The sequence below is a fragment of the Diplodia seriata genome, assembly GCF_021436955.1.
Source record: "Diplodia seriata strain FDS-637 chromosome Unknown scaffold_7, whole genome shotgun sequence".
NCBI classification, from domain to species: Eukaryota; Fungi; Ascomycota; class Dothideomycetes; order Botryosphaeriales; family Botryosphaeriaceae; genus Diplodia; species Diplodia seriata.
In genome coordinates, this window is record NW_027117314.1 from 654,767 (window position 1) to 669,070 (window position 14,304).

Sequence of the window (14,304 nt, forward strand, 5' to 3'; positions counted from 1 at the left end):
CGCGGGCGGCAGCGAATCAGCGGCGTGAGCGCGCGCTGCCGAGGGCGAAGGATGGCGGCGGGTGAGGGACAACTGAACGGCGGCGGAGAGCACTGCTCATTTCTCATCGGCTCCGCGTGATGCGGTGCGTGGGTGGCCGCCAAGGCGAACCGCAGAGGGCGTAGCTCCTAAGCTTAAGTCAACCCATCAGCTCCACGCTAGAGCACCTTTGCAGACGAGCCTAGCGGCAGCCGCACGTGGCGTGGCTTTGGCGGCGCGAGTGCTGCTGGATCCGCGGCGGCGGCGGCGCTGGTGCTGGAGTGCTGGATCGCTTCTTCCCGAGGCCCGGCTTGCACATCAGCGAGTGGTGGCGGATCGCCTGGCGTTAGATTGTCTGGAGCAAGATGCGATGGGTGGTGATGACGAGGGCAGGTTGCGAGCGGATCGTCAGAGACCCCTGGCAAGGCTTGGAGGGGCGTCGAGCGAGGGCCTTTGAAACGGCGGGCTTCCCTGCGCAGGCGGCCGTGCGCGGGGCGACGCATGACTGGCGAGGCCAAAGGCCTCCAGGAGCGCTGCATGCAAACGGGAATTGACCGGCGACGGGGTGGAGCGGCTAGCAGCAGACAGCGTCGTGGCGGCCCAACGCGGAGCACACGAGGGTGCACGCCACGAGACGACTTGGCTAGACGGCGCCAGGAACAGGCCGCTCCATCGCCCAAAATCGGCCCGCGCTCTGCGATAGGGGTTGACCGCCGGAACAATAGACTTTGGAGTCGGATGTTGTGCGAGCGTCACCGCTGTTTGGCCCCGACCAGAGCCGAGTGCAGTGCAGCAGCTCGGTGTGTGCGAGCGCAGCCTCGCCGCGGGCAACGAAAGCGAAGGCCCTATCCCACGGGGCTGGGCCACTGCGCCGGAGATTCGCCCACCGCGGAAGCTCAAGCGAGGCAGGCAGAGGGCCACAGCCATCGCGGCGTGAGTCGTGGCTGCCCGCCCAACTCTCTCGCCCTCCTCACGGCTCGTGTTTGCCTTGCCTGTTCCTGGATCTCCGCACCGCGAGGGCGCGCGTCGTCCGGCGCTTCACGCTCCCAGAACAACGCGCCCGCGCCCCAGCCCCGAGCACAAGCGCCGCCGCCGCCACCACCCACCGCTGCCGGAGCGCCTCTAGCTCCGCGCTCTGTCTTCGAGAAAGCCTCTGCCTCAGTTCCATGATCGCCAACCGTCTGATCGCCCCCTTGAAGCAGGCTTTTCCGGCTCCATGGTAAGAGCTGCCTCTCCCGCCTGGCATCCGGCACAACGTCTGGCCCTTCCTCGGTCCTCCCCCCTCCGCCGTTGCCCTCAGTCACACCCTACGCGTCCGCCCGCCCGCCCCAGCACAGCCTCGCCTTGCGAGTAAGAGTGCATGATTTGCTCGCCCTCGTCGCAGCTGGTCCCCTCGCTTGGCGCTGATCGAGCCATAGCCAGATCCTTGCCCGCGACTTGCTAGCTATGACGCGCATTGGGCCCTCTCATTTCCCTTCTCTAGACTGACTTGCTGGAAGCTTTCGGCAGTCTTCCTCCGTCGTCCGCACCATAGATTGTCTCTTGTCGTGTCTATCTGAACATCGGGCCTCAGCGCGCATGGCCACGACCGTTGCGCCAACATAAGCATGGAAGCCGATGGTCCAGACGTCAAACGTCCCCGTTTGGATACTCACTACCCTCCTCACTCTTCTGTGCCTCCTCCACCGCCCTCCCGGTATCACGAACCTGCTCATCCCCCCGCCTACCCTCCTCACACGCTGCCGCCACCGCCAATCCAGGGCCATCCGCCTTCCGTCCCGGGTACGCCTCTCGGTCCACGCGCGCCGCGCGCCCTGCCTGAGCCCGTAAACTTCGGCCAGCACCCGAACCAACGCCCAGGCAATGCGCCGCCCGTAAACATCCCGTCGAGGTCCTATTCCGTGGAGTCGCTGTCGCGTCCGCCGAGCAACCCCAGCCAGCCCTCGCCCATCGACACCCGGCCGCGCCAGCTCGCTGTCTCTGGCCCTCCACCCGAAGGCCCTCACCAGCAACCACCTCCAATGGACCATGGTGGCCACCATCCCGGCGCATATCCCAATCATGATCCCCACATGAATGGTGGTGCGCCGTACCCTCCCTCCGCAGGCCACCACAATCCCTACAGTGGCCCGCCGCCTCCCATGGGCCCGACCCAGGGCTACCATCCCTCACCCTACGCCCAGCCCGGTGTATATGGCCAAGCTGCGGACTATGTGGGCGCCGGCCGCAAGCGCCAAGTGCGCGCTGTGCAGGTATGTGCTCTCGCTCTCGCCCGTGTCGCCCTCTGCCACACTCACACTACACGCGTAGGCCTGCAACAACTGCCGAAACCGCAAGCAGAAGTGCGATGAAGCACGCCCGTGCCAGTTCTGCCGCGAGTCTGGCCTGAAGTGCGAGTACAAAGAAGTGCCCCCACCAAAGTAAGCATTTTTTTCCTCGACCTTCACCGCCCTTTTCGCAGCATGCTCACCGGTACAGCAGGCAGGACCGCACGTTGCACGACATCGCGACGAAGGTCAGCGCGCTGATGGATAACTTTGCGTCCATTCCGGGCCGCCTTGAGAGAATAGAGCGGCAGCTCCGGGGCCATCAGAATGGAGAGGGTACGCTTACGACTCCATCGGACCAATTCCCTGCGCCAACACCTGTTGTAGCAGAAGAAGCTGAGGGAAGTACCTATGATCCAGTTAGGGAGAAAACGTCGTCCGAGCCGCCGTCCACTGCGGCTAAAGCGCTGTCCGGACCCAAGTACTCTCTGCCTCCCGACGCTGGCTCGTCCCTCGGCCCGAAAGGGCACCCGGCGCAGGTCCCGGATTTTTTCGAGGCCGAGATCACATTACCCGCCGACCATACGACCGCCGCCCACACCATGCTGATGGATTGGTCTGCAATGCAACCCTTTTTCAAAGACGTAATCCCCGGTGGAACGAACTACCCCCGGGAGCAAGAGGAAAACCGAGGATTGCTTAAGCTTTACGGACGAGGCGAAGGGGAAGACCTCTATGACGGTGCTCATGGAGGCAGTCCTGCAGCGGAAGGCGCTGAGGATGACGTCGTCAGCACTCCCGCGCCTTCACCTGGCACCAACAGCTGGGGTATCGGCTTTACTGCACAGCCCACAGGAGCCGACATTCATCGATCAGATCCGCAACATAACTGGGGCGGGTTGAATCCGGATGGCACCCTCAAACTGGATGTCCGCACCGTGAAGCGCTTACACCATAGCTACTTGAGCCATATGCACCCTTTGCAGCCCTTCTTGGACAAGGAGCGGTTGGCGTCCATGGTTGAGAAGTTCATACAACGGTATAGCCCGGATGCTGGCAACCACAACGCAAGATCGCCGTTTGCCGTCCCGGACGCCTATCCCGCCGTTCCCCTTAAGCGGAAGAGGTCAAATAACGGCCCCATCCCTGGACCAGAGCCCGGAACCCCGCCAACCAGAGGCAACTACATAGAGCGTACCATTGGGAACGCGATAGTCCTCCTAGTCCTCGGACTTGGAAGGATTTGCGAACACAAAACCCATTTGCCCGGTCCTCTGGGCGGTCCGAATACGGTCGTTGGAAGTTCGCTCCAGATGCCCTCCATGGATTCGCCACCCGCCACCATCAAGCCCTCGCCCGCTTCATCACATTCAACTCTAGCTAGCATTCCATCACCGGGTATCGACGGAGCACGCCTCATGAGCCGGAGACCATCAACAGAGCACATGCCCACATCGGATAGAAGAGATAATGCGGCACGTAATATGGACATCACACCAGGCCTTGCGTACTATGCTTATGCCGTTGAGATACTCGGTGCAGTCCACGGAGGGAATGACCTCTCTCACGGCCAAGCAGGTGTTCTGGCATGTCTCTACATGGGCCAGCTGGCTCGTGTTTTGGAAAGCTGGGGTTGGATCTGCTACGCGTGCAGAGTCTGCGGCGTCCTCATCGACAAGTAAGCAGCATCTCCGCTTCAGAGAAGCCAGCGCAGGATACTGACGACAGAGCAGAGATAAGGAGTCGCTGTTCCCCAATGCTCCCGAGCCCGACGTTTCGGACAGCATGGATCTGAGAAAGGTCGCCCCAGGCGTGTCCAGCGGCGTTGACAGGCGCAAAACGAACCTGATCAAGTTTCTGTACTGGACATGCTTGCAGCTTGAAAGGTTGGTTCAAGGTTTTATTTGGACGGCTCGGGGTAAGATGCTAATTCTTTAGTGATATCCTTGCGGAAATGAGTCACCTTAGGCCGAGCGGCATATCCAAGGACGAAGAACGCATAGGTCTACCGAGCCAGATATACCCAGAGCTACCGTTGGATCCGCCAGAGGAGATGAACTGGCTGTACTACTCGGCCCAGATCCAGCTCCGGAAGATCCTCAACAGGACCCATCTAGCTCTGTACAGTAAACGTAGGATGCCTATCTTCGTGCCGAAGTGTTCATAGCTGACGGGCCACAGAAGGGCGAAAAAAGAACTTCTGGGCTGCTTTGCGCGACGACATGCTGGAAGAACAGCTTCAGGGCTGGCGGGAAACGCTTCCAGCATGGCTGGGATGGGACGACTCGGACGAGCCATCTGATGATATTAACAAGGCCCGCATGCGCGCCAAGTACTACGGTGCCAGGTACATCATCACGCGGCCAATCCTCCACTGGGCGATCCACACCAACCCGGCGCCCACGTTCCTGATGAAGCAGTACGGCTTCACGCCCGTCGACGAAAACGACTCGCCCGACCCGTCGGTCAACCTGGTGTCAGACTCGCTGTCCAAGGCAAGCTGGCACAAGGTCATGATGGCGAGCAAGCGCTGCGTCGAGTCGGCCATCCAGAGCACCATCGCCTTCGACGGCATCGAGAACACCAACCAGCGGCTGATTGTGACCAACATCTTCGGCACAGCTCACGCGTAAGTAGCGAGACCTCGGACGTGTTGCGGGGGTTGCTGACAGCGGACGCAGACAATTCGGCAACTGCCTGGTGCTGGCGGCGGTGCGCAAGTCGTGGATGCGCGACCTGATCCCGCACGCGCGCGTCATCGCGCTTGTCGAGCGCACAATCAGGTTCCTGCGGCGGCTGGTGCCCATCTCGCCAACGCTGCGCGTGGACGTCGCGATTCTCGAGAACACGCTCAAGTGCTTGAATGGCGAGAAGTCGGATCCCGCGTCGGTGGACGCCTCGTTTGGGACGTAGTCTAATTCTGCAATCGGAAGAGCGCGACGTTGAGGCTGTCCCCGTCCATGCTTATCTTTTTCTGAGGTAGGGGCACGCGAAGACGATCAGCCCAGAGGCTGCTGCCGTGGCGTTCCCCGCCTCGCCTCGCCTCGCTTTCGCTCCCGTCGGAAGCGCAGCTGCGGCCGCCCTGCCGCAGCCTGCGGCGCGTGCAACCGTTGGCCCTCTGTCTGTTTCTTTTTGATGCACGCCATCATGTTCAGCAACATATACCCGATCCGCACCCTCGGGGGCCCCGTGTGGCCTTCATGATCGCGCCGCGTCGTCGTCTTCAGCATGCATCGTTGCGTGGCGCCTGGTTCCTTCTCGGCCTGTTTTACTTTTTCGTCAGTTCCGTTCTAATCGCATCGTTCATGCGCCTCGTCTTTTCACCAGCATCATTGTCCTTTTTGTGATCTATATTCTGGGCGGGTAGCGTTTCTTGGCATTTACTTCGGTGTTAAGTATTTTCGTCACCACTTTCCTCAGCGTCTCTTTTCGCCGTCTCCTTGCAAAAGAAACGTTCCGCTTTCTCTGCTGTCTTTTGCTTCTTTCTCCGCCTCACCCCGTCGCGCCCCGGCTTTCGCGCCCAGCCCGGACGGCGGCCCTCTGCCCCGCCGACACCGCCGCTTCTGCTGGCCGTTCGACTTTTCCCAGCTGCCAATATGGTGAGATGGGCAAATGCGGGTCATCGGCGCCCTGGATGCAAGGGCTCGTCAGGATCCACGTGGAGAATTTTCGGACGGACATAACCCAGCCCCGGCATCTCCGGCTCGTCACCTCGATCGCTGTACTGGCCGCCTCTATTCGACGCATTCCTGCTACCATGACCCCGGTCCTAGCGTGGGCTTACGCACGCCCCGGCACACGTTGTACCGGCTACGCCCCCCTCGGCGTTCACCGGCCGTCGTTTCAACGCCTCCAGGCACCGAGATTTCAGCCGGATTTTGCCAACGGTCACCAGGGCTACAGAACCGCGTTGGGACGGGCGGTGTGTGGAGGGAATGGCGGGATGCGCGCAGACGGGTGGGGGCTGGCAAAAGCAATCGAGGCAGCAGAGACTACGGGGACGACTTTCCAGGTGAAACGGCACAGTTTGATCCAATTCCACGAAACGGCCGACAAAGACACGACAAGGAAAGCAATCATCACGAAAGAGGGAAAAAATAAAAAAGGGTCCAAGTGTGGCACAGGGGACGGGTGGCAAAATCGACTACTATACCTCCCGCAATGGTCGATATTCCTTTTTTGCTCTGGGCATGGGCCAGACTGGTCTCTATCTGGTTCCGATGGCCCTACCTCCTATCGATTAGACGAGCGTGGCTGGGCTGCAAGAGGCTGGTTGGCTACCTCGATTGCTGCTACATACGTGTTTGGATGCCTTGTGATTTTTTAAGATGGAATGGAAATGCGTCCATGTGTTCGGATCAGGTTTACGTATCAAATGGAGAGAAAAGAAAAACTATACGTGTATTTGGTATCCCCCACCTCCTGGCCAACGTCTTGCGAACACCCCGCCCCAGCCCGTGTGATGCTGTGGCATACCCCTTGCCACAGGTCATTTTCTGAGTCTGAGTCCTTGGATCTTCGCGCTGCCACTGCCACTGCCACTGTTGCTGTTGCTGCCCCCGACACAGACCGCTCCGCGGTGCACGCTACTGCACGCTTTCCAACGGCCGGTCCATCATCACACACGGTGGAGTCTTGCCTCCCGGCCGACTTAGACACCGCTACACAGTAATTCGCGCACATTTGGGTACCTGCGCCGCCGCCGGCGGACGATCGCATTCTCTTTCCACAAAAGAGGCTGACGCCGAAATCACAATAGGGAACATGGGCAAAAGGCGAAACAGAGCGAGCCGTCCCGGGCACCAGGTTTTCGGCCGTCGTTCAGTTCTCTGCCCAGCCGCCAGAGGATATGACACGCATGCGGGGAGATGCTATAGCTAGCTAGCTAGCCAGTTAGCTAGGCACGGCTACGAGCGGCTAATAGGCTCACCTCTGCCGCACGCCATACTGCGCGCGCGAAAGCGTGGCCCCTCTCCTGCCCCTCTCCCCCTACCGACCAGCCGCACGATTAGACCGACCGATAAGGCCGAACGAACGAAACGAACGGGACAAGACACGAGCCCGCATACGTGTCTCCGATCGCCTTCGTATAGACGCACGTCAGCAAGACTGCATGTCATTCTTTTAAAGAGCGGGCACACGGGCCTCTCTATATTTGTTTAGGGGGAGCGGGTGGGTAAAGGGACGCTTTGGATACATGGGGGCCCCAGCCGGCGCGATAGTCATGGAGCATCTTCGAACGACGACCGCTCATGACGACGCCAACGCACGCCGCTTGCAAATACGGAGCAGGCGGGCGCGGCGAAGCGACTCGTGGATATCGGCTCCAGACACTTGATACACCCAAACGCATGCATACATACATGGGCATGCGAGACGGGAGGAGGTAAGGCACTGCAACCGAGGTGGCTGACAACGCATGAACGCAGAATGCAACAAGCAAGCAACGAGGGAAAATCGCAATGTACGCATGGCCTGCTCTCACACGACTGTAGCCAGAAATAGAGAGTCGTTACGTCGACATCTACATGTAGGTCGGTTGCTTTAGGAAGCTTCAACGGCTCCGAGCCGAAAAGGTAAGCTATGGATGGAGAGATCGAGTGAACACGATAGGGGTTCCCTTCCGATCGGGCAGCACGCAAGCACCGTCTCCACCATGGCCATGACAGAGAGAGGTGCGGTGTAGATGGCTGCACAGCTGCTGCAGCTGCTCGCAGGCGCCGCCGCCTCCACCGCCACGGGCTGCTGCCGCTGCCGCTTCAGCTGAGCGCCATTCCTGCGTCCCTGGTTTTCCCAAGGGAACGCGGACGCTTGTTGACGCTTACAGCAAAGGTAAGGCGACATAACGGGAGGAGCGGAGGGGATTTGCGCAAGCTGCAGTAGAGCACGATGCAGCTAGCGTGAGAGGAAGCCTGGTTGGCGGCAAGGAGGGGGCGAGCAGCGCCGCCCACCAGGAAAGAAAAAAAAAAAAAAGGCGACGGGCAAAGGAGCAGAGCGAGGAAAGAGGGACAAAGGGAAAAGAAGGGACTGGGGGGTGCTGCATGAGCCCGCGCTACCGTCGACCTGGAACTCGTCCGCACAGACGGCAGCGACCATGGCTGGCCCCTTCCCGTACGGCAGTGCAGGACGGCTTGTCCTGTGCAACAACAGGTTGGTCGTTTTTGTTCGAGACCTGTATTTTACTTGGCCTCTTCCAGGCCTATTTCGGGATTCCCTCAGCTTCGCTTTTCAATGTTGCGCGCGTGGGTGCGTGTTCGAGGTTTTTTGTTTCTGATGCCCGTTGACGTTGGAAGGGATCCCGGATGGATTGTTTGATTTATTTGTTTGATGGCCTGTCGCTTCCTGACCCGGCCGACAGGGGGAGGAAGGGCAACGATGTGCAGACGCGACTTCCTCAGCCACAACGCCCGCCGGCGCGGCCTCCGTCGCCGACAAGAACCTGCTCGGCTTGACCCGGTGACGAGCACGACAACCCTACTCCTCCCCCTGGCAAGAAATATTGGCCGCGAGTAATGTCCAGAGGTCAACCCCGGATCCAAACACACTGGGACCGTTGGGAAAATATTGGGCATGTGCGTTGGGGCCACTCTGGCGGCGTATGCGTAATGCACTGTACATCTACAATCACTGCCCACCAACGACAGTGAGGCGAGCAGAATACACCCGGCACAATGAAACCACGGCCAACAGGCAGAAGCCGTAGTCTCTCCACGATGGCCGAGTGATTCTAGGAAAAAAGAATTACGAAGAGGCACACAGTCTCGTTTAGGTGGCTGTGCCGCAGCACACACACACCCACACCCCCGTCGCTCCATTTCCCTCCCTCCCCCCCTTCTACAGACAACACAGACCTTGGCCCTGTCAATCAACGGCTTTTTCCCTTGCCAACGCACACACCCACACCCCCATCACGCACATGCAACGTCGGGAGGGTGGCCTATCCCGGCCCAGAGCGTCAGCAGAGCGGGCGCCGCGGGGCGCGCGGGTGCGCAACGGCGCGGGGCGGGGCGAGGCGAGGCGGCGCAGCAAAGCAAAGCAAAGCAAAGCAAGCAAGAGAGACGTGCGGAAGGGGGGGTGGGAAAAGAGGAGGAAAAAGCAAATATAGAGGCGACGGAAAGATCGTAGTCGCGTCAGGGTTTACGAGTCTCTCAATCGCTGGGACTTTTCTACATGCGGCAAGGGATCGGCGGTGTGAGATCTACACTTCTCCAAATCCCGCTGTGATTGGGGCTGAGACGGAAAGTAGAGCTGGAAATGGGGAATGCTCTGCGGCCATGGGCGTAGAGGATGAGGGGGCGAGGAAGGGACGGACGGGCGAGACGGGACGTGACGGCGGGGTGCCGGGCGCGTCAGAAGCGGGAGCGTTCAGCGTGCTGGAGCAGGGCGAGCATGAAGCCGCAGAAGCGAATCTGGCGTGGCACCTGTGGCGGCTGTCATGTGTCAGGACTCTTCACACAGCATTATCTCCTGGCAGCAGCAGCATGCAGTGGTCAGGAGCAGCACCGGCTGACTTGCAGGTGACAAAGCGGCGCATTACTCGCGGCATTGGAAGGATGGCAAAGTGGCCGGAGATTGTCATTTGATCAGTCAAGATCGGCGGGGACAGGCGGAGGTGCAGCAGCGCAGTCGCGGGCGCCGATGCCAATGGCTGCGGCGGCGGCCTATACGAGGCTGCAGGTGCGTGCAGCAGCAGGGGCGGGTACAGCAGATGTGGTTCTCACATGTCTATCCACATCTAGGTCGTTCATCGATCTAATCTCCACCATCTACTGCATGGAACTGGTCATAAAAATAAAACGCGGTTGAAGAGACGGCGCTACGGTGGGCCGCCGGCGCTAGCGACGGGCGGCCCGGGGCGGGAAGTCAATCTTGCGCAAACCACTCTACACTTTCCCTACGACTCCAGACCGCCTGGCCGCCAGCTCACCCATCACGCATGCGCTACACATATGCACCCGCAACCGCCAGCACCAGCCCTCGCCCCGCCGCAACGCTATCAGCGGCACGGCTCGCAACACTTCCCGGACCTTTCGCCCGGTTCTTACTCTACTCCCGACGCTCGACTCTCGACACTGCCGCTGCCGTTGCCCTTGCCCTTGCGATCGCGGCACTTGATCATTGCTGCATATCCCGCATCACAATCGGTGCCGTCTCATGCCCGCGTCTACCGTGTCCCCCCCATTGGATGCCAACCACATTGCCCTGCCTCCCTGCTGCCTCCCACCTCGCTGCCCCTCTGCCCAAGCACCCCCGCCGTCCATTTCCCTCTCCCAGCTCCGTCCCCGCCCCTCGCATCCCCCTTCTCCTCCAGTCCACATCAAAGTAGCTGTGCGAGATCAACCCACTACACTCCGAGTGCAGCCTCCTCCGAGGACGACCGTCGCGGGCGGAACCGCCTGTACCCGTCTCGCAGCCGTCGCGGCAGTAGCGTCGCAGCTGCTGCATGCAAAGCAGCGCCTCGTCCCGTGTGCAATCGTCCCAACTGTAGGTAAAACAAGGTCCAAGTGTTGGCAAAACGTCATCTCCCATGAATCAATGAGGTCGGAGCCAGCTCCATGTATGCCGGAGCCATCTCCATAAGTCGGGGCCATCTCCAGAGAGAAAGAATGAAGGTCGGGGAAAAAATTGGAAACATCGCTCATACCCCGTCGGCTGTGTCATCCCCCTGCTCCTCATCCGCTTCCTCGTCCACCTCTCTCTCAGCTTCGTGGTGCTCAGCGCCGTCTTCCCGTGTCTTGGTCAGTTCCGCGGGTCGTCTCTCGGCCACCGCCTTCGCATTCTTGACCTCCCATTCGAATTCTCGCAACGCGCGCAGCTCGCTTCCGACAAAGAGCCCGCCGATCAGCCCATCGATTACGCCGGCGGCAAGTCCTAGCGTGCTCACTAACATTAAGATGAACGACACGAAGTTGCGGGGACTCCACCAAACCGCGATGAGACATCCGATGGCGACAAGCAGCTGCCCGGCGAAGTGCCCCAGCCGCAGGCGCCGCTGCCGGTACTCTCGAGCTGTATACTTGTGAATCATGGCAAGGATCTCGTCGTAAGTAGAGACAGGCAGGGCGGATGTCCCCGTGTACAGGGGTTGACTGGTCGACGAGCGTGGCGATGGGCCGCCAGCGCGCCTGATGGTCACTTCCACCGAAAAGTGATCGCTAAGTGAGCAACGGAGCTCGGGGTGTCGCTGTGTCATGCCTACATCCACTTTGTCGAGCACCCAATCCGTGTCGTTGTTGGCTGAGGGGCTGTTCTCACCGCAAGAAAAGAAAACGTAATCCAGACGCTTTGCACGCGGGTCTTCAACAGTGTCCTCGACCGTCACTGGGAGACCCTTCTCCAGACGCTTCCTGTCTGCCTCGCTCCATCTCCAAGTGTTCAACGAGCTGTCACACGTAGCCCCGTTCTCCGTGATGTTGAACTTTGCGTTCGGAATCGGTCGTCCACGCGCCTGCTCAACTTTGTCACGGGCCGCGCCAACAGAAGAGTCGGGGTGATGAATCCGCCAGACGTCCCGAGCAGGGGAGTGTGCCTCGATCAAACGGTGAGCGAGCGACAGGGGAATCATGTTGAAGTCGCCCAAGCCGATGACCAGGTGGTCACGCTCGGCGGCGCCACGCATCAGCTTCGTGATTTCCCAGGCCTGAGCAGTGCGGTGGCAGATGTAGGAGTCGTTGGGCTCGCTTTCGTATGGGGCGTGGAGCTGTGCGTGTCAAATCAGCATCGTGTCCAAATCGGGTAACTGGCGGTGTGGTGGCGATGAGCTCACATGTGTGCAAAACACTTCAGCAACGTCCTTCTTGCCCTTGCCGAACCGGATCCTCGCACAGGCTACGCCCTTGCCGACGAACCAGTCTCCGCGGAAGAAGGCAGTGGGGCGGCCGTTCAGCGGGTAGCGGACCATGCTGGCTTCCTCGATGGGCCATCGTGAGATGATGGCCAACCCGCCGCCGAAGATGCCACTGTGGTAGAATTTGCTGTACTGCAGGCCGATCCTCTCCTTCAGGGTATCGCGAATTGACTCGTAGTCCTGCTTGGTCCAGCACTCTTGCAGGCCAATGATGTCCGGGGGCGGCGAAATGGCAGCGAGCTGGCGGCCGATTTCAGAGAGGCGCTCCTGGCGGTACTTTGCGAGGAATTTCAGACCCCAGCAGTTGAGGCTGACAATTCGGATCTCCTGGGGAGCATTGTGCGAGGTACGGGCGTCCATTGCGGCTTGGGTGGTGGTGATTGAGAAGTGCAAAGGTTGACGGTGAGGGGACAGCTGGACGGGCACGGAGCTCTCGATGTTCGGTGATGTCAGGGCGGAATTGCCAGCGCGCGTTGCGGACTTTCGCTCGCGTTCTCCGTCCCTCTGCCTGCACCTTCTCTCCCGCACACAACCACGCCCACGCCGCTGCCGCAACATGGCCGACCTCAATGGCCGCTCGCCCAAAAGGCGCCGCTCCGACGACGGCTACCTCGAGTCTCCGCGCGACCGCTCGCCCTTTCCAGTCGCGTCGCCCACCTACCAGCTCACCGAGCGCCCGGCCGCGCATCGCTACAGAGACGACGACAGCCTCGATGCCACCCCCAGAGACAGGTCGCGAGACAGGTCGCGCTCGCCCCGCTCTGGTTCCCGCTCGCCCGTTGGAGCCCGCTCGCCCAGCATGGACCTGCCGGAGAAGCCCGCCGAGCTGCGCTACAAAGCGAAGCTAAAGCTCTGCGGGCACAAGAAAGGCGTCTCGTGCGTCAGGTTTTCGCCCAACGGCCGCTGGATCGCAAGCTCGTCTGCAGACGCCACCATCAAGATCTGGGACGCGCGAACCGGCAAGATCCAGCATACGCTTGAGGGCCACATGGCCGGCATCTCGACCTTAGCATGGGCGCCGGACTCGCGCATCCTGGCCTCGGGCTCTGACGACAAATACATTCGACTGTGGGACGCCATTACCGGTAAAGATCTCTCCGTGCCTTTCGAAGGCCACCACAACTACATCTACTCGCTTGCCATTTCCCCCAAAGGAAACATAATCGTGAGCGGTTCTTACGATGAAGCTGTATTCTTGTGGGACATCCGTACCGCGCGCGTTATGAAATCGCTCCCAGCGCATTCAGATCCAGTTGGCGGTGTGGATTTCGTGCGCGATGGGACAATGGTCGTCAGCTGCTCCAGCGACGGGCTGATGTAAGCCACTCTTCATTCCTCGTGTCTCGGCAACTGTAATGCTGACCATTCCTCAGTCGCGTCTGGGACACTGCCACAGGTCAGTGCCTTCGCACGCTCGTTCACGAAGACAACGCCCCCGTGACTTCCGTCCGCTTCTCACCAAACGGCAAATACATCCTCGCCTGGACTCTTGATTCCTGCATCAGGCTTTGGGACTACGTGACCGGCAAGGGCAGGTGCGTCAAGACATACCAGGGGCACAAGAACAGCCAGTACAGTCTGAGCGGTGCCTTTGGCGTCTACGGCACCGCCCCATACCAGTCGGCCTTCATTGCAAGCGGTAGCGAGGACGGCAGTATTTACCTCTGGGACTGTAGCAGCAAGAACGTAATGCAAAGGCTGGATGGGCACAAGGAACCTGTTTTGTGCGTTGACACGCACCCTAGTGAGCCTTGGATGATCAGCGCGAGTCTCGACAAGACGATTATCATCTGGAAGATGGAGGACGAACAGCCCGCTCAGAGTGCCAGGCCTGAAGGCTGAGGTGGTGGAGGAATCAAATGATTTAAGATTTGAGCCGGTCTGAAAATGAGCATGGACATCCGTTTGGGGAATACGCAAGGGACAGGCGAGGACGAGAGGACATTATGATACCCCGATTAATCACGCCTCTGCATGACGGACCGCTGGTCCATGAAAAGAAGAATGAAGCAAAGTAGGCTCGGCCTTCCCAGGTGCACAGAGTTTGGTCTGCAAGCGGGCCTTGCACCCGCCCCGGACGAGAAAGGGGTGGGCATGCCTGAACAAGCAGGAAGGAGAAGAATCAGTACGATGACAAGCATTGATGGAATTGGCCGGCTCAGGCATACGCAA

General features: G+C 60.1%; 3 protein-coding genes across 3 annotated transcripts; 2 read left to right on the plus strand and 1 right to left on the minus strand.

The window, feature by feature from the left end:
- Positions 1 to 2,039: 2,039 nt before the first annotated feature.
- Positions 2,040 to 5,198, plus strand: SLS55_006967 (uncharacterized protein; the record flags this gene model as incomplete). The annotated part of the gene is made up of 6 exons (XM_066778394.1): positions 2,040 to 2,270; positions 2,480 to 3,963; positions 4,019 to 4,171; positions 4,224 to 4,417; positions 4,467 to 4,914; positions 4,967 to 5,198. The coding sequence occupies 6 exons, from the start codon at positions 2,040 to 2,042 to the stop codon at positions 5,196 to 5,198; spliced, it is 2,742 nt and encodes a 913-aa protein (XP_066630831.1).
- Positions 5,199 to 10,923: 5,725 nt separating this feature from the next.
- On the minus strand, positions 10,924 to 12,492 carry ISC1 (phospholipase C type enzyme; the record flags this gene model as incomplete). The annotated part of the gene is made up of 2 exons (XM_066778395.1): positions 10,924 to 11,985; positions 12,052 to 12,492. The coding sequence occupies 2 exons, from the start codon at positions 12,490 to 12,492 to the stop codon at positions 10,924 to 10,926; spliced, it is 1,503 nt and encodes a 500-aa protein (XP_066630832.1).
- Positions 12,493 to 12,688: 196 nt separating this feature from the next.
- Positions 12,689 to 13,974, plus strand: SWD3 (WD domain protein; the record flags this gene model as incomplete). Its single annotated transcript, XM_066778396.1, has 2 exons — positions 12,689 to 13,449; positions 13,506 to 13,974. 2 exons carry the CDS (start codon positions 12,689 to 12,691, stop codon positions 13,972 to 13,974), a joined length of 1,230 nt encoding a protein of 409 aa, XP_066630833.1.
- Between the last annotated feature and the right edge of the window lie 330 nt (positions 13,975 to 14,304).